Genomic DNA, 24,933 nt, shown 5'->3' with positions numbered 1-24,933 from the left:
TGCACATTTGTATACAGGGAGCTCTATGCCACCCTTCCTCACAGTGGAGACTTTGACATAGAGCTTAACGCCTGGGGGGTCCTGAAGGCAGGCAATGTGCTGACTCTGTTTGGCCCATATGTCAGCCATTTTTACAGAGTCAATGAGAGGTACTCCACTTGAGTCCAGTCCTGTTAGAAAAAGTTGAACAATTGTTATAAATATTGTTTAAAAATGTATCATGCTATTAAGAATGAATGCTATCAAGGCAAATGTGTGGTTTTGGACTTGATATATCCCATTCAAAATAAGAAAATTACTCATATTCCTTTCATTTCAATACAAATAACATCATGCCTGTTTTAAATGTAGAAGTAAATTCATTGTTAATTTCATTATTTATTATTTATTATTTATTAAGTTATTTATTTTTATTTTTTCAAATGACCGACAATCAGTCAGACTGCTTGACCCATAATAAAGCATTGAATTTTGTGAAATTTACATGCTTAAAGCATCTGCAGACATATGTTGGTATGAGAATGCTCATAAATCTTAAACTATGTTTCTAATAAAGAAGTTTAATTATTTACCTCTTTCACCATCCAGAGAATCTATCAATGCCTTTATTAGACTCGTTGTCTCCTTGATTCCCCTCGTGGCTCGTTTACAGTGGCGGCCAACCTCATCAGATGTGATGTGCTTTGTTACATCTTTGTCAGAAGGATCAGGTACGCCTTGTTTAAGCAGCTCCTCTCTCTTAGCCTTCATCAGAAGAGAGTAGTCTCCCTGATCAATCTGGAAGATGCAGCCACTGAGACGAGCCATGAAGGGACCAAACAGCTGATGCTTGTCTGTGGTGCATCCATTGGGGAATCGCCGCATGAAATGCCATGAATCTAGTCTGAAATTGAAGTTTAAAAATCCAATTTAAGAAAATATGGAAGCTCATAATTGATATACACTTCTTTTTCCTCCTTGATGTAACGTCACTGTGCTGTGCAAGTTTGAACAAGGGCTGTTTGTAAAACATGCATGCCCCCCCATATGGGCTGTCCGTTGTAGTGGCAGCCATTGTGTGAATACGATTTTTGTCACTGTGACCTTGACCTTTGACCTGAAAATCAATAGGGGTCATCTGCGGGTCAAGATCAATGTACCTATGAAGTGTCATGATCCTAGGCCTAAGCGTTCTTGACTTATCGTCTGACAACCACCTGGTGGACGGACCGACCGACCGACATGAGCAAAGCAATATACCCCCTCTTCTTCGAAGGGGGCATAAAAATTAATCTGATCATAACTGTGGACTCAATCATTTAAACAAGCAGAATTTATACTCTACAAAAGCAGTTTCTTCTTATTGTATAGATAGAGGATATGTGTTGGATTCAATGGAATATCCATTTTACTTCACAAGCGATCATATATTTTCAAGAGTGGCACAGCCACAAGTGAAAATATATAGTTTCTATGATTATATAGAATACAACAAATTTTATTATTATTTTATGCTTTTTTCACCTTTTTTTTACATTGTAAAAGGGTCTAACTTGATAATTTCGCTTAATTTATGACGTTATTTTGTCGAAAAAAATGACATAATTTACCAGTGAAAAATATCAGTTTTATTTCACTGATATTTCTCTATAACCACTGGATAGCATAAAATAAAAGTTGTTATTGTAAAATGCAACCTTTTTCAAATTTACGACCGTCCATAATTTGTAGTTTGGTATAGGTTTAGTTAAACAATACAAACTTGATCTTCAGTCTACCTTTGATTGTTCCTGTTTAAAGTGTCATTTCAAATTAAATAAATGATAATTAATATTATCAATCCAATCTTATATTTTGCTGAATTTGACTATGGTTTATGCCAATCCTGTATAATTATTTCATAAAGACTGTTGGGATCAGATAAAAGGACAACAAGATTCACATATCCTCTATTTACAGATTGTTCCAGGGTTATACAAATGTGAATATATATACACTAATTTTACCTAACATGAAGGAACGGCCAGGCATCAAAATAACTCTTTATAGACTGACGGCCACAGCAGTCTCTGTCAGTGTACATCACTTTAGGGGGAGGGGACTCCTGCATTACTATATCTTGAAATAATGCCGTCCAGCATTTTTTTCAGGCCTTGACCCTCACCCTCTGTGAGGACAGACATGAGAATTTGCCCGTGCTCATTGCCGACATTGGTTGCCCAGTTGGCTGTGCTTCTGCTTCTTCCTAAAAGGTAAATTATACCAATCAAGACACACCTAATGACAAAACCTTGACATTTAAGTGAAGGACACCAGAGTAACTGTTACAAAAAGTCTTCATAAAGGGATTAATTAACTACAAGTATTGGAATGGAACTTAAACATAATAATATCCAGACTACATGCAAATTATACCTGATGGATGTTATGATAAACGTGTGATCAGGCTTTTTGGTTATGTTCCAATACATATATTTGTCAGTTTTTAATTAATCCTTTTCCAATAATGTTTCTGGTTGTTAAGCATATGTTAGTAACTTGAAAATCAACATATGTGATTTTACGTTTTTAAGTAGAACTCTCTTTTTGATTTTTAATGAAACAATTCGACTATTCTATATTCGATTCAGTTTACACCAATCAAACAACATTGAAGTTCTCAGATGTGCAATCAAGTATACAAAAATATTTCACAGATGTACTGTGAAGCTATAGAAAACTTTCAAATCCACTGGGAATTTATATAGAGAAGTGAGTTTGGTTAAGCCATAAAATAACTTGGAACAACCATCTATCATTTAAAGAAATAAGGTGATGACTGTCATAAAATAATAATCAAATCAAAAATAAGATCTGCACAATTGAATTGAATCATAAAATTGCGATTCAATTTGCATCGCGATTAATCATTTCACCTTTAAACAATACCTTTATGTGGACAATATGCTTGACAAATTGCTCCTTTTCAATGAAGGATTATCAAGATACAAAAGAGGTCAGATGACCTTAAGAGATTGACAGAGTATTGCAGATTGTCATACTCATGCATGTTGTTCAAGGGCACAAAACTATGCAAGTAATGGTATGATGCATGTGCAATCAATAACTTCCACTTCTATACAGTATATGGATAATTTCTATATATTTGGTTCAGGACGAAGCACTAAAAACTGAGAGACTTCTTCACTTGGGAAAAAAAGTATTGGAAACTTTTAATTTTAAAAAATGTCTATGTCCAGGGCTCAGAATTTCGCAAATAATCAATAGGCTGGAATGAGATATGAACTTGATATAAGAATCCTTAAGGAAGAAAGTTATAGCCATAGTAGTATTTTACCTGCTAGTTTGTTTGTGATCTTCTTAGTTGAATCAATTTTGAGGATCTCTCCAAAAGTTGATGTTAACTCTGCGAGCTCAAAGTCAAGCCTTGAGATCACATCCAGCTGGTAGACCTTCATAAACCAGCGATGCCTGGGCAAGTTCTGAGGCGCTGGTGGCTCAACAAACGCTGGAATGGTTACCAAGCCCCTGGCTGCAGCTTGCTTGAAGGCCAGATAGCTATCAGCATACTGGCGGCATTTGTCCAAATACGTCTCACCATGATTCTCAGCAATCTGTGGAAAAACACATTACATGTGGTTGTGGTTACTTCTTTGCTATACCAGAACTGATTCAGATTTGACTGGACTGTGCAAAACTACTTTATATAGCACTGTTTACTTGCTTTTAAAAATATAAATATGGTTAATGTCTTGAGAATGTTTACTCTTATGTTTATTAATGCCTTTTTTTCTGAACAGCATTCATGCCCAGTCAAAATGTATCACAAGATTAATTGGCTGTATAATGACAAATGTTATTAATAATAATACAGAGCTCCAGATAAGAATTTGTGAAATAAGTAACGGTACTGCCACTGACAGAAAGAAAAGTAGTAACGCTTAAAATCAATAAGTACCTGTACTACCATACCCAAAATACAGGTAGTACTGTACTACCCGTGTTCTTGGATATTGAAGGGTGTATAACTGACTTTACAGAAACATTTGCAGCAATTATAATAAATATATGTAGCTTCTTAAAAAGTTACTGTATTAGGTTTTCCATTCTGAATTATGATTCTTATATAACTACACATTTAAACTGATGACTAATACTATTTCTTCATTTCTTTGACAAGAAAACACAAGCCAACTAGTAAGCTAAGTAAATGAATACTTAGTTCACTGTCTCGTCTGTTTTACGCCACCGATGCAATCAAATGTTTAAATATTGGGGGACAATGTGATTTCTGGGTTTACAGATTTAAAGTCAGGATGGTTAGAAGACACCGTATGTAGTCATTATATGACAACAAAGTGTTGTTTTGAGCCGCTTTCGGTTAAGCCGGCATTCAATTGCACACAGACATATCGTTTTTTGACGGATTTACAAGTTACAGGAAATAACGCGACAGAATAGACAATAATATATGAACCCAGTCTACAACTTTTCGGTAATTTAAATTAACGAAAAGCGCCGTTAGGTTACAGACCAACAAATCACGCCGCGCTGACGCAGACGTATCTATACGGCCAGATTTTTTTTGTAAATGCGTAAAGTGGATATTAATGTCGTTATTGTACGTCCAGTTTATAAAAAATCAATGCGTAAATCTTCATGAAAAAGGCGTATTTACGGCTGTACGGCCCTTATCTGGAGCTCTGATAATATAATGCTAATATTTTTGTAATTGGCAATTCAGCAAATAGTGTCTTCATTTGTCACTAATGAGCCAGGTCTCACTATATAAATAACATGATGCTAATGTGATGTGATATAAACAATATAATATTTATGATAATCAGCTGAAAATGTTCCCTCAATATTGCACATCAGGTAAATATAAAAAAATTGTCCAAGCAACCTCCTTTAAAGACCAAATGACTCATCTTTGTACTTGTCCTAAATTTACTCAAGCAAAATATTCAGATTTCAGTTTCATGATGATTGTGTAAAATTGAAGCCTCTGGAGCATACTCATGCTAAATGTTGACAATTTGAAATATCCTCAAACCAAATATTAAGTATAAGTATGAAGTTAATGGATATACATGTACCTGTTTGCAGGCAAGGCTGCTGCTGTTTCCCAGGGTTCGCTGTCGCATTAATCTTGCCACTCTCAAATCACAGGCGTATTTTTCTGTTAGAATGCAAGGAAACTTGCTTCGCTCGCTGTGATCTAATTGCTTCAAGATACCCTGGCTCCAGCTGATAATCTGAAGAAAAAAAACACTGTTATGTTACATTTGTAAAATCCTGCAATCCAATGGCAAATTGTGGAGCAAATGTTATTCACTTTTCAATTTTAAGTGTATATAATTACAATTAAACTTTATTTCACATCTTACTGAAGGTATCTGGCCCATAGTACAATTCATATGGAAAAACAATTTTACTTGTAGGGTATTGTGATTAAATGAGGCACCATGCTCAAATTGAGCAATTTTTCTTAATCTCAATGATTTCTGAAGTCCGCAACAAACTCAAAATCTTTTTGTTGTTTGATAAAAGCTTCAGAGATATACAATGTTTTTGTCTCTTTGACACAAATCTAATTTTACATCCTATTAAATTGTCGTTTAAATTAAGTCGAAAAAAAGAGAAGCTGTTCATAAAATAATTAACAAAATTAACGTACATGTCTCTTGCACGTGTTGCACTCATAGCCTTCTCCAGCCATCACATAATAATCTGATATGTCCAAGACCATTCTGGTCTTCTGATGAACCCCATCGTTCATCAAGGTCCCTTGACACCCCTCGTGGATGCAGACAAACTGGTATTGAAACAAGTGCCTCGGCATCCAGAGGAAGAGTCTATGGCCAAAGAAGCATTCTGGTTTGTTCAATATCCCTAAAATAAAGTATAACATGTATATATCCCCAACATTCATTTTCAGCCCCAGATGAATTATGGAATTTGGTGTACTGATGTCATAAACACCTAGAGCAATCACTGAGTATGATTAATACCTTATACAACAGCTTGTCACAACAAGTGAGGCATCATTGTAAAACAGTGGTGTAGAGCGGCTCAATATACGCCCGAAGGCCAGAATGCATGGTATTTTCAGTCAAATCCGATCTGTATATTGTTTATTTAATGCACATCATTATTGACACATCAAGTTTATAATTTGTGTGAGGTTTGGTTAAAATCCATTGTATAGCAAGGGAGATCTAGCGGACACAAACTATGTACTGAATGTACATGGTATTCAAGGGCACATAACTTCATGCAGAACTACATATCATGGTTATCGTTTGTGTGAGAAGGCTGTGAGTTTTGGTTAAATTCAGTTGTATAGTTTATGAGATCTAGCGCGTACAATAATTTGCAAAACGACGGATGGACGAGAGGATAGACATGCCAAAACATAATACTACCGTTTGAGCGTATTGAAAAGCAATCAAAAAAGAAAATGTATTTACATTTTATGACAGTTACAATTAATGTTATATATCCCCAAACACTCAGTCGCCATCTTTGCAATGGAAGTGATTCAGATTGGTCACACTTTCCTCAGGACAGGTGTCCTAAATTATGAAAAAACTTATGGACAGTTTTGTTATTGACAAATTAAGTCTTTGTCCCCTCCTGAAGAGGATTTTTTGCATCTTGCAGCAGAGGCCAATTTGAAAAAAGAAATAGTGCGAAAAGGTGATTGCTTATCATGAGAAATTATTGGCAGTAAAAAGGGAAGGGAATGCAAAAGTATGTTTTTGATACCTCTTATAGTTTTGTGTTCTGCTCCAAACAAAATTAAAGTATTTAAAATAGCAAAGGGCCAAAACTCCAGAATTATTCAAATGGGAGTTATGGATAGTCTGAAAACTATATGCTCCCAAAGTTATCTTTCGTGGAGGGGGGGGGGGGGGGAATAAAAGAAGGGATCAAGGTTATACCTCTTGATAGGCTTGGCTGTGGAGGATTATACCACAACCTCTTCACCCTGTCAAAGTCAAACTTGGGACCTCTGGCTCCATAGACAAAGAAGGTTTTTGAAATCCAGCCTTGGTCTATGGCTGGAAGTGTCTTCTTCCATTTCTTTGTCAATGGTATATCGTCCACTGAAATCATAAGAAATACATTGATTCATTATTACTTTCATTTAGACTTATTTAACCACATCACATCTACAGCAAAAGTCATCATGCATTTTGATTGAAATTAATGTCAGCCATATAATTTGCATCTTTCCTTTATAGCATACACCATGTGTTGAGCCTTACTTGTCATACATATGTAAAAGTACTGACAGATTATTTCAATTTGTGTCACAAAATTACAAATATGTACAAATAGGTGCTCGCAAGAGAAAAATATCATAATACAATGAACGCTGTAATGCTATTAAGCAGGCACAGTGTTCATTATGCATGTATTGGAGTTCTTCATTTCTATCCAATAGTAGTAGTAGTAGTCATAGTAGTTGTTGTAGTTTTAGTAGTTATCATCATGTTAGTAATAGTCGGTGTCTCAGTAGTTATCATAGTCTTAATAGTTGTAATGGTCTTAGCAATAGTCTAAGTACTTGCTGTAGTCTTAGTGGTAGTCTAAGACTTAAAGCCGCAGTCTTAGTGACTGCCATTGCTAGAATTTGTCGATGTATTAAGTCTTAGAAGCAAATAAAAGTAACGAGTAATATTAATTACATATTATCCACTTACCAGACGATGTCTGCTGCTGAAGGTCTGAAACTAAAGGATGGTCTGGTTTTGGTTCAAGAATGCCTTCTTGATCCTGTCTCTGAGTTTCATTACTAGATGCTGAAGCAAAGAGTGAAACTATGCTCAAACCACAAACCAGGCAATTTACTTATTCATGGCCCCTGGGTTGCAAACCAGTACTAGGCTAGAGAATCAAACCCTGGTCTCCCGGTTAAGTCGGGCGCCTTAACCACTCCGCCACGGAGAATCCCTTGTTGGCTTGATATATAAATTAAATCACACAAAAATGAAGAGATATCTGCTTTAAACCCATTACCAAACAATAATGCAATTTTACAGGTTGTTGCAGACGACTCTTGAAATCATCGAGATGAAGGAGAAATTGCTCAAAATAGCCATTTCTGCTTTTATCACAATAATTTCTACCCCAAAAAAGAAATATTTTCATTCTCCATTAGAATGTTAATTGTCAGCTGAAACCTCTCCCATCTTGGGACAATCCAAAATGTGTCGTTTGGTAAAGAGTTGAGAAGAACCATATTGAAAACTGTTGTCAAACTGAAGTGAATTAGTCTGAAATGCTAAAAATTAGGTAATCAAAGTATCATAGTATCAAAACAAATATTATTAAGAACATTGTTTTTCAAAATTCTAATGGTAAACAGATATTGGTCTTACTTTCAATGGTTCCATATTATTTAAATTTTTTAAAAATATTCAAAATATTATCATATCAATATTAATGTAAGAAATTATCTTGATATGTGAAGAAGCCCAATTTGTGAGAAAGCTAATAAAAAAAAAGAAGCAACAACATACACATAAACATGACAAAGTACAAAGTGTATTAATCCAATACATGTGTCCAATCATTTAAGCATGACTTTGAAACCATGTCAACAAAAAGCAAAATAATAATGAAAAGCTGTTTCATAATTAAATTGAGCAAAGTCTACATTTGTCTCATTCTTTTCAAATGTCTTCATTAAAAAAGGGGTGACAAGAGAACCTCTAGTAAATGAAACAATTATCAATTATTATCCTAGATTATTTCATCACAACAGAAAACACTCTGCCTTATGCAGCTTTTTTTAAATAAAATTATGCTTTGCTCATGTAATTTAATTATTTATTTCAGTGTTAAATAAAACATCTCCTTTCTGGTTAAAACAGTTGAATATGTTAATTTCCCTCTCCTAAGACATTTTGTAATTAATCCAATTTCCAAGTTTTGGCAGTTGATATTTTTAATTTTGTTAATAATGACAAATGAAATGTATTAAAGAAGTTTGGAAGAAAGATTTAAATAAAAAAGAACACGTGTACAAGCAATATCTTTAATTACAACAGTTTCTTGTTGTAAATATTTTAAAATGAGTATATGTTGAGTAATAGAAAAAGAAAAGAATGAAAGTGTCAATTCAAGGCTGGAGCATAATGGAAAAAATATTGATTATACAAAGAAAAGAAAAATCTAGGTTTTGACAGAGAAATGAGGGATACATAATACAGGAAGCACACAACTACAATTACACATCATAAAGCTAAGCCACACCAAAAGTACTATAAAAGGTATGAAATCGGACAAATGATACAATTAAATCAGAAAGGGATAATTTTCAATCAATGTGATTAAATAGCATGCTACTGATGTTTGCTTTTATTGTTTTTAAGACTTAATGTTGATTTTCAACATTCTTCTGTGAAAGTATTAAGATACTTAATTGCATTTCTGCTTTTAATAGAGTGATAGTGCAGTGTACATTGTAAAATGTCTACAAGTAAAGAAAAGACAGGGTTGTTATGTAAAAGCTATTTTTCATTTTTGAACACTTATCTTTCATTTGTCCGGATTCATTTAGTTCACATTTTTAATACTAGGTAGCTTCATCTATATATAAGTTAGATAGACAATACTTGTTTGTTTGCCATGGCATATAAGATTTTATATCATTGGTACAGGATATAATTAATATTTTCACATTTTCTACGGCAAATAGCTCTTACAAAGCAAGACATAACTATCTATCTCATGACAAACAAACAATTGTTCTCTTTATTATATGCAAGCATAACAAACTTCTTTTTGACTAATAGATGAATTATTTCAACAAAACGTAAACAATTGTCTTAAAAGACTCTTGCGGTTAAGGTTAAGGCATGAGGTTAAGGCAGTGTTGACAAATCACCCATAGTACTATATAACTGTGGTTTCGTTGTTCACATTACGCAACATTTATAACATTCCGCAAAGTCAACCTTTAACCCTTTCAGTGCGGGAACCGAATTTCGAAGGCCTTTGCAAACAGTTTGGATCCTGATGAGATGCCACAGTACGTGGCGTCTCATCAGGATCCAAACTGTTAACTATTCTGATAGTATTCTTTGAAAAAAATGGAAGAAAATGCTAATTTTAGAAATTCAGCAGACGACATTTTAGCAGAAGACAAATTACCCAGCATGCAAAGGGTTAAAAGTACATAACACTCAAACTTGCTGCAATAAATATTGCCTAAGTAAGATCAACGAGTACCACAGTTGAGATGGCAACTCATTCTTGTATATTCAAACAGTATTGAGATATCCTTAATTAAAGGGTTATATTCAAATTGCCAGAAGAAATTTGGAAATAAATTAGATATTAATTTTTTCCAAAGAAAGTAATGATCAATGATAAAAATATGTATCCAAAGTATACACGTGGATTTGCTATACACAAAAACAATTAAGAATCAAAAATAATTTTCTAATTTTGATTTGTTCACTCAATACATGTTGGATATCTGACAATGAGTCCATCTTATTGCACTTACCATGTATCTTCCATACAATTAAGTGGCATCTGATAAATTCAAAGTTTCAATTCAGCATCATATCAAACAATTATACAAAACAAAACCTATTATATCAAATGAAATTTATCATATATGCAAACATGTTATATTACCCGGTAGACGAGTTCATTCTACAATTTAGCTTAAGTTAAACCGTGCTTATGCCTCAACAGAACAAGTCCGACACAATAGAAGGTGTAATATAACAATTTGGGACAATACATTAGAATAGTTTTTTCCATACTGTTGAAGGTAAAAGTATGCAATATGCTTATTTGTGGGAAAATTTCATCACATTAAAATGAATGTAATATTAATATTTAAAATAAAACAGTATAAAGTTTATCAAAAACAAGAAAATAATTATCTACATTATTGTATTTAGATAAATATAAAACAAATACAACTACTTAAAAATACAATTTGCATAATATTGCAGGATCTGCATAATTAAATTTTGTCTCGTGTTTTTCAATAAGGGTAGTATTCTGTTAACATGCATTTTCCTTGTTTCTTTTCATGTCAACTGTATGGTTGGCCTGATATCACTTTGGTTATTTGAACCTTGCACAATTTAAGTGACTATAGTTCAGGATTTTTATTAAAGGACGATGCTGAATATTATAATTTAAACCACTTTTTACCTTTCCAAAATGTGACATTACCTTCAAGGAAATGTCACTACATCATATCCAGATTTGAATATCGGTATGAAACCTTTGTATCTTTTTCCAAGAAGTTAGGTATTGAAAATAAAATTCAAATTAAAATTAAAAAAAAAATGGGTCAGAGATTTAAAAAAAGGATTTGTGACCAACTCAATTTGTTGCATTCTAAAGGTCATACGGGTGTCAAGGTAAACTAAAGATATGATAAAAGTTTTTAACTGGACAGTTGATAAACCTACAACCTCTTAAAAAAGCATATTTATTTACCTTTAATGTTGTCTTCATAGTTTTTCATAAAATCCAAAAGTGCCTCATCAGATGCATTGTCCATTTCAACTTCATCTAAAAAACAATAAAAATATATATACATATGCAAATGATTATACTTATTTAATCCATCTGCATCTGAATGGGCAAGGGACTGTTGTTTGAACAGAAGATATTTTTTTTTCATTTGTCTAATGTTTTACTGTTTATTTTTTTATGATAAGACTTGCTGTTATGGACCAGGATGTTGTTTTGACCTTCACCTGCCGGCCGTTCTTGATCGTCCAGTTGTGTTTTCTCCAACGTTTTATTGAGCGTCTAATCGATTAAGGTAACATACCACCAATTCCATTAGAACGAAATAAGCGTAGATAGTTCAGTGTGCGAAAAACTGTCAATTTTCAACTATAAATAAGCGATTGTTGTTGTTGTTTTTCTTCATTTTCTGAGGGGAGAAAGATCAGTTTTTTGGGGGAAAAAATATACCTTTCAGGCCCTGAACAATTTCACACTTTCTCCACAAAGTTTTGAGGAGGTAATAATTTATAGTACATGATATCTAAAATGCAAATTATAATTTTAACAGCGTTTAACTTAATTTAATGTTGTCCAAGCCTGGGGTCGATATCAGGAGACACTGTTTAAAATGTTGCCAACAGATACATGGGATTACAGAAACCTAGATTTATCCCAGTAAATGTTAATATACCAAGGACTTAACAAAAGACAATCATCTTACCACATATGGCATCTCCTGAATTGCTTGTCTTATTCTTAATGGGCATTCCACTCTGAACTGAAATATTAAGGAAAACCAAGGTCAACTGCTAATATTATTGTTTTAATGATAAAAGACATATGTTTGCACATCAAACTGACATTCAGACATAAATCGAGAAGAAGGACAAATGTATACATCATAAGAGTTTTTTGGTATAGTAAAATATTTAACAGGAAACTGTGTGTGTAATAAGGGTCATTTTCCTGACTTAATTGTATGTTTTCTTACCGAGGCTCTAACCAGTCAATTAGGCACTGTCTGATATCAATAAGTGAATTTGTCAAAAGAGAAGACTCACATTACAATTACCGTTGATGATATCATGAAAAAATCTCAATGCAAATAAACACATATTCTTTTTATTACATGCTGTAATTGGAACCTTCTTCATTTCTTACCATTGAAGTGTCATTTTAACAAAGTCCTTTGTGTGTTTGCAATATTTTTCATATCAACATGCCAAGTTTCACCAGCCAAGATTCAGCATATGAAGGAGGTATCACAGGATCCAGGTTTTTCGAAAAGCAAGATGGACTAATTGACATACAGATTGACCGAGAATTAATAATAAGAATATATTTGGTTAAAACATCACCTGAAAGCCTGCCTGCTTTGAGGTCCACTATCTGCTGTCCTTCAGGAAACATGGTTACATATTTGATGAAGGTCATCTTGTGGAGAAACAGACGGTCTGTTGATGGTACGGTCTCCCGTTTCATTTTGTTCACCATAGCTCCACAATATCCAGGGGAGTTCTCCAATATCCATCTATATGTTTCTCCTCTGCAAATATATTTTGAAAAAAATAATGAGAAACTGCCAAAGGGCTTATTTTAAAATCCATGAACTAATAATAATTTAAACAAGAGCTTTGTTACTGTTAGTGATTCACAATGCCCCCTACTCCACTTTGTAGACGCATAGCAGCTCATTACATGTGAAATGCTTGGCACAAACAAAACATCAGGGGTTTTTCTGCCTACTTTGGGAAAATGAGTCTGACCAAATTTGGAATTTTTTATCGACAAAATTGCCCATTTGGGGAATTTTTGTTTCGTGAAACGGCTCATTTTGGGAAAAAATTGGATTAATCATGCTTAAATAAGTCTGTGGTTTAACAATTTTCTTTATATAAACACATGCAAAACAATCAACAAACTTTATGCTTTTACTTGTTTTACCAGACGGGAAAAGCTCACAGTATTTGCACAGGAGCCCTCCCTTGGCCGAGCTAAAATAGAGCCATGGGTATTTCATTTCATACTTTAATGTATTAAATGACAATTGAACTACAAATTTATTACAAGGCTCCGAGCATTCAGTTGCCGATATTGTGATTGACGGCCCTGGCATTTCTTCTGTTGCTGTTACATTGTGCTGTGTATCTTTGAGCCTGTCTGTTCAGGGTTACTCGCGGAAGTAATTTCGGAAGATTCTGAGCGTTTCAAAAACATTCATGATATCGTTACACATCCTTTAGCGTCTATTTTTCGTGTTTTTTTAATGTCATATTTACTATTGTGCGAAGCAATGATTTAAAATAAGCGCCTACAGATATGGTTTAGAATGTGTATTGTGCGGCTCTATATACTCGTATATAATGCGGAATAGTTCGAACGTCACCGCTGAGAGTAAATGCATCCAGCAAATACACCAAAAAATCTGTGTCACTAAAGGCTTTATTACGTCGCGAATGAAGGAAAGTCACTCTTTCGATATAAATTATGCTTACTTTTTACGATTTTGAATTTTTTTTTATATATTGCAATTGGGAAAAATGCAATCAAAATTCGATTGGGAATGGGTCCGTTTGCTTTGGAAATGCCTCCGTTTCCCAGAGGCGCAGACAGTGCTGAAAACCCCCTGAACATCAAGTCAATCTCTGCTAGCGTTAAGGAAAAAAGTCATTAATACTGTTATTTCAAAAAAACAATTTAAGCCCAAAGGCTGTAACTGTCAAAATTCAATTGGATTCAATGCAAGTTGTAGGAGCTGAAATTGTATATACATGCAGTGATCACAGTAGACACTGTTTAAGCCAGCAAAACCTCTCAACAGCACATAATGCTTCCTCAAGAATTTAACCAACAATTTTCACTTAAATATCTGCAGATAAACCATCTCTGATAACACTTATGGGTGATGATGATACAACGTACTGTAACTGTTACTTGTGAATTGAATGCTTTGACAAAATGTACCTGAATTTGCCCCACTCTAATTGTAAAAAGCCCATCCACTGCTTGGCATCCTGGACATTTCCTCCCTGCTCTATGCACTGGCGACGAGCTGAAACCTTCAATTCCTCGTAGGGCTTGTACTCTTTTGCCCACTGGCGATCCTCCGCCTTGACCCGTCTCGCAGCTTCGGTGTCTGTGAGACTAGGTCTTCCTTGGCCATCCTTCCGAAATTTTGGAAACATGATGGCACTAAAATCAATAATCAGGGTTTTACATTCATGTCAAGTTTAAGGGGCCCCTAGGACTCGAGTTAATAATTTTCATGGGTCCTGTCAATAACAATGAGGGTCCCTATATATCTTAGATATTAGTAGAACCTTGCACTTGTTTGACTGATTCCGCATCTTTTGAACTCATTTGAAAGAATGCTCGTAGGTCACCTTGTTTTGACATTTTCCAAACGAAAAAGGGAATAATTATATGCACGCCTTTTCAGTTACAAGCGGCTATTGTAACCTCAGTATAAGCTTTTATTTCTTAGTGACAAAAATAGCTCACCTTTTCGAAATGTAATCTCAATGCGGGACTTTGCAACTAGCAACAGCAGGTGCGCGATAACATAAATGATTGATTAATCAACAAGCGAGACAACTCATACATACTTCTAGAAAATTATGTACTGCAGCTGTCTTTCAGTTTCTTGTTGATATGACGAGAACCAATACGTCAAATTGATTGTGCATCCCATGGGACGCAAATTAACAAATATGACGAGTCCTGACTGGCATTTTATGCATATTTGACATCCTGAATATTGCAACGTTAAAAAATATTATAGTAAAAAACATTTAATTACGATCTGGTTATAGGAAATTAGAGGTTTTTAGACATTTGTACTCCACCAATAATATTGAATATTGCACTAAATGCAAGAATGTTCAGCCATGATTGTATGAGTGACAGTTGCAGTGCCCCAGATAATTATTTTGGAAATAGGGTTTTCACCCATTGATTTTGAAAAATAGGGTGATTTCATTCTTGAAATAGGGTAAACTTAGTTATATAATTGCATACCTTATAATCTTTTCTGCTTTACATCTGTTGAAGCTGCACACTTGTATTGATTCAATAAAACTGTAAACAATTATAATTAACTTTAATAAACAGATGTTTCATAACATCTTTAACCCTTGAAACAGTCCATAATATAAACTTTAAACTTAAAAAGAATGTTAACACGAATGATTCGGCATTTATTGGCTCTTGCTTTCTTGGTTCAAAAAGTTTGTGATCGACTGCTATTTTGGCGCAACAATCGCGGACGTCTTTCGACCTCTGTTAGACATTTTTATTTCGCATTGTAGTAGAAACTGAACGAACAGACGCTTTACAAATACATGCACAAGGAGCGACGGATTAAATCAGATTGAAAACGCATGTATGTTGTCGTAAAGGCTGTAATTAAGTTATGAACTCTAGTCCACAGAGCGTTTAAATAACTTTGACTGATTTCCTGCTCCGTCATCCAGGCGCTTTCTGAATAAAAGCGTCGCCGCGTTTCGAAAATAATTCCAAAGAGAAAATACCGAAAATGAGCAAAGCATTTTCGATCGAAGCTATTGTACGCATCAAATTTGACGAATTTGCGTAAAAGTCAAATTGGTTGCGTTTTCAATACGCATGATATTGTATTTCTTTGCGTTTTTAAACATTTTAATAGGGTGAAAGACGCAGATACGCAGCTTATCTGGGACACTGCAGTTGGGCTTGATTGAACTTTACCGGTACGCAGTTGTTTACAAAGCAGGGGGTTGGGGGCGGTAGCCCCCGATACTAAGGAAATATATAGGATAAAAAGGATTATAAGGTGTTGCGTTAGTTGTTATGTGTTAGGTGTTTAATGGTTAGGGTACGCTGTTTGATGTTAAGTGTTGCGTACCAGTAAAGTTCAATCGTCCTGACAGTTGGAAGTGACGGAATCATGAATTTTTTTGCTGTTATATAGGATAGCGACGCTTGGACTGACATCACCCATACACATAACTTTAGAACGAACAGAGTGGGACAAGCCTGGGTATTTAATATTAACAGTTTATAAACAAATCCCAATTGATTACAGCAACTCCGTACATTTTAATCAGATACTTCATTATGAGCCAAACAGCTAAATTGGTATTTACGCTTGATAAAAGTTGTTATAAACTCTATTTAAACCAATTTACCATATCCTCTGCCGAATTTACTATATAAATACAATTTACCGAAACCTCCATATATCCCAGTGTGACCCAAATTCGACGATGTAACGGTTACATGAAGCAATATTTAGCAAATAATGAAATGTTTAATAGCACAATATAATTATTTTAAACTCGGCTGTATTACTTTAAAATGATTCCAAGACAATAATCATCCATTTAATCAATACATATAGAACATCGTCGAATTTAGGTGTCGTCGAATTTGGGTTGCGGTAGGATATCGTAAAGAGTAAACATTCTATTTTTGCAAAATGATTTCGGCACAAAACGACACTGTTGATTCTCATAACCAAATTTTATCGTCCGCTGATGCTTTAAATTTCATCATTCTTAACAATCCACATGGAGTAATGGATTTAATACGCATTTATTGAAAACAATTGACATGGAACGAAAATAACGAGTCCAAGTTGAGTAAATATCGCTAATATAATGTAGAAATGCAGCTCAAACTCACTTACCTACAACATGGACTGTGCTGAATTCACAATACAATATAAATAACTACATAAATATAATGAAAAAAGCTGCAAATAAGTAACAATGATCAGCAAGCTCATGAAAGCACGATTTCAAGATGGCGGAATAGCGAGGAATCTGCTGGAGAAAAGGACAGTTCTCATTGGTCAAATCATAGATTGAAACATAGTTTGAAACTATGATTCTCGCAGTCTGATTGGATGTTGAAACACAGTCTTCTTAGTTAGGTTGAGAGCTAGCCGGCGAAACAGTTTCACAACCAGCAAAATCCATGTAAAGTGTGGTTAGGTTAGCTGTTTCTGTTACTGCTAGTTACGACGACGACGACGACGACGACGACGATGATGATGATGATGATGATGATGATAATGATGATGATACTTTTGTCACTTCCAATATTAGGTTAATACAATGTATTTGAGTTTGAAAAAAAGTTTACACATCGGCAGACTATTTCATTTATTAAGAAATACATAATTTATGTACCATATACGTAGGCCATTTTCATTTTTATGAGTGTTTTTGGTATGTACCAAATACGTTTTGGCGAGCATAGAAAAACTTATTCCAACCGAATATGGTACAATGTTTGTACCATATTCGGTCGAAAATTGTACCATCTTCGGTCCGAGTATGGTACATTTGTACCATATTCGGCCGAATATGGTACAAATGTACCATATTCGTTTTTGTACCAAATACGGTCCGACAAAGCTATATTTTGTATCAATGACCATTCAATATCAAACGTGTAATAATGAACTGAATTTGGTGTCAAAAGCATATATTTTAATAATCAACGTATTATATCCCTGATATAATAATGAATGAATCACATTAGTAAGCATTTGTTTTTTGAACACTTACTTAGATTTCGGACACGTTTAATACATCCTTGTAAACACGCGGGTGGGATATCCAATTAGTTAAAACCATTTTAAGGACATAATATTGTATTTGGAAATTAAACTGCCATATTTAGAACAGACTTGTGCGAAAGTTTTTTACGAAGATGTTGGTATATAATATCATGTCATAAAAACAGGATTCTAACTTAGTATCACGAATAGTAAAATGAAAGTCTAGGTATATATATAAAAGGTAAAAAAATCAACACGAGGTATTTAAGTCTTAACCTACTTTGTTTTTCCGTGTGTATTATGTCGATTATTAATAGCTTGTACATAAAGTTATGCCTTTAAACTTCTTCAAATGTAATATCTTCACTACGGTCTGATTTTAACATCATTTATGTCACTGGGGTTCGATTGGTAATTGTCGGCACGGGTACTGCTTACATGTACCCCGGGTACTCTGAGGTATACTTACATGTACCCCGGGTACGGTTAATGGCCCCGTTTCATAAACAATTCTTAAGTTGTTCGTAAGAATTCTGCGATTCTTACGTACGAACGTTCTTACGCCAATTCTTACGAACGTTTCATAAACACGTTCGCAAACTTAAGAATTCTTACGCATCTTACGAACGTTAAACCAGTCTACGTTCTTCAATTGAAGGTTTGAATAGACGTTACACTATACTTTGGCGCTATCTGTCAGATTAAGTCTACGAATATGCGAAAGTCAATAAAGCCTCATGATTACGCATATATTTTATTTTCCTTTGTTTATATTCAAATACACTAGATCTGTTATTGGGGTTAAAATCACATAGAGTAAAATGCTGAAAGTTGTTGTCAGCGTTGGATATATTTTTCCGGATTTACAACGGAATCGATCGAGATGTAGAATATCTTCATAAGTTCATTGAGAAGATGGTATTCCACATCAGGTAAGGTTATCTGCATGACATCGTGATAAAAATCGCATTTGTAAACATTGACATCTATTTTTTGTTTTGGAAGGTAAATAAATGTTAAGGCTGGCTAAATTGTAATTATCTTATAATTGTAAAATGGAATTCTATGGCATTTAAGCTGTAATCATAACTTTGTTTATATGTCAGATGGTAACATAAGTAAAGATATATGTATGTTTCAGCTATTTTGTCAAAACTTCACATATAAATACATTTTATATTGATTTAAATCAATAACAGCTGCTTTTAGTATATTAACGCATTTGTGCCTAGCGTCTAGAAAAAAGGCCTTGGCAAACAGCGTAGACCCAGATGAGAAGCCGCATGAAAGAACCCGGGAATTTTAACGCTAAATCGGTCGTTGTCATTTTTTAAAATAAATTTTGTTCACATTAATGTCTTGCTTCTGTTAATTGACCTCTACATCACAGGTGGGTATCGTGTGGCTCTGATATTAATTAGTGAAAACCTCATTTTGAATGATAAATAATCATATTATAACGAAAAATTAACTTTTCTGAAAAAAAAAATTCACTATCAAATATATATATATAACGAGGTATGCAACTCAAAATCACCCCAAAACGGAGTGCATCGCTTTGAACAGCCATATCTTCATCAATTGTGCAGCGATTTTCACGATCTCGGTCTTATTCAACGCAGAAATGAATTTCCTTTCTGGAAATGTATATGTCTTGCAATATTTTTACAAATGCTGGGTCAACTTTTAAGAAATAATACGATACACAACACGCATGACCCAGTTGACAGTGACCTAAACTGCTGCCAATTTATTAAGTTCCTGCCGGGAATCGCATTATGTTAAATATTACTGAAAAAAATAGTATTATTTAGCTAAGTAAGTAACTAAGTAATTAATAACATTATTATTTTTGTAATGTTTTTATATAATATGAATAATTTTAATTCGGAATAGTAAGTTAAACAATACAAGTATGATACAACTTTTCAAAAAGTGAAAAAGTACTTTATAGTACAAAAATGTACATCGCAAAAGACGCCAGATAACCGCCACGGTTTTCTATCGCCCAATCAATCATGGAGATAACAACGTTAGGGTCTTTAGCATCTTCACCATCTTAAGCCAAGGTCTCATTTTCATCAATGATAAAATTGAGTTTGCGCCGCTCGCAATCTTATCTGAAACCAATGCTATGGAATTACCTTAAGAACATGATGTATAGCGGTTCCATTGGTTGTCATGAAGGAAAGCTTTTGCTGAAGTCAATTGTTTAGTGATGGTAACGATCAGCGTCCGTTTTTGTTTCTCGACTTCAATAATGATTGCTTCGCGTGTTAGCATATTATCACACGTGGCATGATCAAGGGGAAAGCCTTTCCGATTGTGTGGGATGCATTACGACCATGCCATTTAAAGCAGTAACTTTAATCAATTTATGACCAATGTAAACTGCTGAAGATGCGCTTTGTTGTGCTCGCAGATAAGTACGTTGGTGGTAGTTTCACTTTTTATATGTTATTAAACAGCGTAATAAATTTTGTTTTTAGATAACACTGAGCCTCGTCCAAATGCGTGCTTTTGGCGTCTGCCTTTATTGCCGCAGCTTCTTGGAATGAAGCCAGGCCGTTACATGTGCGACATCAAATTGTTAAACCCAAAGCGTCAGATGTGCTAACACACTCGAAAGGTTGGACGACATACTTAATTTAAAATTGCGTCTACTTCGTTGTCTCTTTTTTCTCTGTTTGTGACAGCGAAGCTTCTATCATGTTACCTTTAGTTTATGTGCCAAGTCTTGTCTGCATCTCAAAACATCAATTATCATTTTTCTTCTTATTTGAAATCTCATTATTTTTCGAAGCAAAGTGTATACTCTTACGCCTATCCTGAATCCTTTCATAATCTGCTTCTTCATAAATTTCTTGTCGAAACAAGTAATTTCGAACCCGTCCTTCTTTTTTACCGATTCCGTCTGCATTCAAACTATTTTCTTCTTCTTCCCGTGCTTACAACTCGTCAATCTCTTGCGAAGAAAATGGCGGTGTAACATTAATCTTCCCTGAATGTTTAGAGAGTACAATTTACATCCTATATTAAAGCAAAGGGCCCTCATTCTCAAATTAAAAACATGTACGCGCATGTCAGATAACGGACTTGTTCAATTCACTTCCGCAAATCTAATGACAATTACCCGCTTCTTTAACAAGCTGACGTACCATCCAGTTCACAATTTCGTTGCCAATCAATTACATTGTTATATTGTTATTTTCTTTTAGTTTACCGCACTTAAGAAAACGTACCAAAGTAATAAATTAACGATGATGGACGTTACTTTTTGTTAAACGATAAAGCACCTAAATCTGAATTACATGGCATTTGCTTTATTTACACGGCCGTTAATCAAGCGCGCCACCTCTTTTTGAGATGCATTAATAATGCAACTTCCGAGGTGGCGCTCAGGCCTGGATGTTTTGAAATTGAACGGATTATTTTACAGGGTGATTAGGTTTAATATGTTTTTCAACACATTTCGCAATATTTTAAACAATCGGCCAATGTAGTTCGATTCAGCGATTATAAATTCGTCTAAAAATGTACAGAAACATACAATCAAAACCCATTTGGAAACGTGAGGACCTTTATAAGTTGTGGCATGGTAGAATTCGTAAAAGTAAATCGATGTCTTTTGCCTGTGTGACAAGCGAATTACCTGCCAGTTAAATCGCTCATTACATAAATCGATTGCTTTAACCTGTACAAGTAAATGCGTGCACAAAAACATCGGCTTCTGGTAGAACTTATAGATACATTTGCATTTTTCAAAAGGAGATGGAGCCAATGCCAAGGAGGTTGCGCTTAGATTAGGAGTTGGCGCCAATTCACATCTTTAGCTATTTTAAATTAAAATATTTTATGTTATGATTTCTATCATGTTTACAGGACTTAAATTATTTTTTGTAAGTTGACTTCTTCACCACATTTGAGTCGCGTGCGTTTTTAATTAGAAAAAGTAGTTTTCAAATAATGTATTGATGGATTCAAACGTTCGTCTTTGTAAGATGAGACCATTTAACATGTATCATACAAAAATGTTAACGGAAAAAGATCGAGCTATCTTCATTTTTTTATTTGATAGTGGGAAAAACAAATAAATGAGCCTAATTAAGATTCGTTGACCTTGGCTTTTTAGTAAATTAAGCATTTTGATTAACGGCCACAAATCATAGTTTCAAGAAGAAGTGTTATCTTATACTTATTTCGTGAATTATCATACTGTATACAACTATTGATGTCGATGAATTGATAATGTTGAACATTAAATTATTGGTTGGATTGAGTACTACAAATGTTTGGTATACATCGTACACTAGGTTTTATTCATGTTTGTGACTTCTTAATTGAGTTTAACACTTATATATTTAAAAAACTTCATCTTATTTTTTATAGATTGTGCTTATGTTCTGTAAAGATTTGGGCCTTCGTGTGTACGTTGGAAAATAAATTTAAAATAACAAATAACATTATCTATCAAATCTACGTCATGTGATAATTCATTGCGATACGACTGTTAATTGATACATCCTGCATTGGCGCCACCTCCTATCATTAGCGCCACCTCCTAAGCATTGGCTCCATCTCTTTTGGAATAATTCAAAATTATCTACTACGTCGACAAGAAGCAAATATTTCTGTGCATGCAGCATCTAATGTATGCTGTACGCAATCGTTTGATGCCGTTAGCTATTTAGTTGGATGGACAAATTCTCGAAAAACAGGAAAAACTCATCGAAATGCTTTTTGAAACTCCATCATGCCTCAACTTATTAAAGTTCTCGCGTTTTTGAATGGGTTGAGAATTTTCGTGTCTGTATTTTTGGACGAATTAATCTTCGCTGAATCGCACTAAATTGCGTGATTTAAAATAAAATGCGAATTATGTTAAAAAAAAACTAATAAAACCTAATCACCCTGTAAAATTGTCCATGAAATTTCAAAACATCCGGGCCTGAACGCCACCTCGGAAGTTTCATCGGCTCAGTTATTAATGCATCGCAAAAAAGAGGTGGCGCGCGTGATAAACGGCCGTGATTTAACGTGATAACGTTTCCATATTGGTGAATTGAAAAATATAGTTGCGCATTTTCCTCTGCATTAATTTAATTTAGTCATATTTTTATCATGTACAAAACGAATACCGTGGTATTACTCATTACATTAAAATCATGTCCTTTGATTTGGGTTGCGTTAATTTTACTTAATATTACGGGCAAAAGCCGTTGACCGTTCATACATATGGAAATTTAGACATTACATAAGAATACAACATAGGGATGCGTCTCATTTTCATATATTCATGTATTTTCGCGATGCTATTTGTGACCTTGAACAAATCAAAAACACTTTGACATATGCTAAATCACATGTAAATACATACCTCAAAATTATATCAATGACATCATAATTGTGTAGCGGATCGCAATAAATATTCTCGCATTATTTGTTTTTCTTCGCAACCGTTCCAGAATTAAGTCATTACTCAATTATCTCCCCTGAATACTCATCTTCAGTGGGTATAAGACGAAGACTGGTTCACTACATATAGTGACAGTCTTTATCAAACAAAATTTACGTGAACATAACCGGTCTTAAATATATTGCCGAATCTCAGATTTCTGTCGAATTTATTTGCTTTAATCTTTTCGATATCTTATTGTTATTATTATCCTGACAAATCACAAACGCTTGTTAAAAAATTATTTGTTTTAGACATTATAGTTTGCATCTCTATTCTTCCAGTATTCTCGCGGTATTTCAATAACGACACCCTACTGTTTATTTGTCAGAATTCGTGACGCATTTTCCATTCACTCTCAGAAAGAAGTTTTACGTGTGATCATGAGCAATATTCTGGTTAGTTGTCGTTGTTATCCATCAGAAACCACATTTATTCACAAAATTTAAAGATATTCCGATCTAACTTTTTAGTCTTTTAGCTTTAATTTATAACGTATTTACACCTCGTCTGCTCGCACTTTACCGATATCCCGAACTATAAGTTCCAATGCAAATTTAGTCTGTATATTGTCAAGTGTCTGTCAAACTAGTAATACAATATAAAGAAGTGAAACTCCAGCTGCTGGAGCAGTATTGAATTTTCATTAAAAACAATTAGGTTATTTATTTGGCGAAACCACCAATCTTATAATCACATTAATACACATTGCCAAGTCAACATACATAAAAGAGTAAGAGGCAGCTTGTCAGATAATGGTCTGTAAAAATTCAGTATAACCTGCAGAACTCTCAATTGATGAACATACACGTTTACTTTATAAGTACAGAGAATGTATAAGAATCTAAGTATAAGAAAGGTCTTAAACAAGGTTTCTTAAAAAATAATAAAAACACAATACCGCTACCAGCCTCTGAAGGCTGAAAATATAACAACATCGAAGATATGTACGGGGATACACGCTACTGCATCCACGCAGCACACATCAAACTGTTGTGCAATGCAATATAAAGAAGTGAAACTCCAGCTGCTGGAGCAGTATTGAATTTTCATTAAAAACAATTAGGTTATTTATTTGGCGAAACCACCAATCTTATAATCACATTAATACACATTGCCAAGTCAACATACATAAAAGAGTAAGAGGCAGCTTGTCAGATAATGGTCTGTAAAAATTCAGTATAACCTGCAGAACTCTCAATTGATGAACATACACGTTTACTTTATAAGTACAGAGAATGTATAAGAATCTAAGTATAAGAAAGGTCTTAAACAAGGTTTCTTAAAAAATAATAAAAACACAATACCGCTACCAGCCTCTGAAGGCTGAAAATATAACAACTTCGAAGATATGTACGGGGATACACGCTACTGCATCCACGCAGCACACATCAAACTGTTGTGCAATGCAATATAAAGAAGTGAAACTCCCACAAGTATGTAAAAGCACTAATAC

At 34.3% G+C, this 24,933-nt stretch overlaps 1 protein-coding gene across 1 annotated transcript; it reads right to left on the bottom strand.

Moving 5' to 3' along the window:
* Nucleotides 1-519: 519 nt before the first annotated feature.
* LOC127876341 (uncharacterized) lies at nucleotides 520-2,214 on the bottom strand. Its single transcript, XM_052421446.1, has 2 exons — nucleotides 1,986-2,214; nucleotides 520-883 (listed from the first exon to the last, which is right to left on the bottom strand). Exons 1-2 carry the CDS (start codon nucleotides 2,087-2,089, stop codon nucleotides 565-567), a joined length of 423 nt encoding a protein of 140 aa, XP_052277406.1. The 5' UTR covers nucleotides 2,090-2,214; the 3' UTR covers nucleotides 520-564.
* Nucleotides 2,215-24,933: the final 22,719 nt, after the last annotated feature.

The sequence above is a fragment of the Dreissena polymorpha genome, chromosome 4 (assembly GCF_020536995.1).
Source record: "Dreissena polymorpha isolate Duluth1 chromosome 4, UMN_Dpol_1.0, whole genome shotgun sequence".
Lineage (NCBI taxonomy): Eukaryota > Metazoa > Mollusca > Bivalvia > Myida > Dreissenidae > Dreissena > Dreissena polymorpha.
This window is presented reverse-complemented; position numbering and strand designations above follow the sequence as displayed.

Excerpts from the sequence above, each read along its gene's own strand:
- LOC127876341 (XM_052421446.1), bottom strand. The coding sequence starts at position 2,089 with ATGCAGGAGTCCCCTCCCCCTAAAGTGATGTACACTGACAGAGACTGC. Across the intron at positions 884-1,985 it reads TGGCCGTTCCTTCATGTTAG|ACTAGATTCATGGCATTTCA; the intron begins GTAAAATTAGTG and ends CTTCAATTTCAG.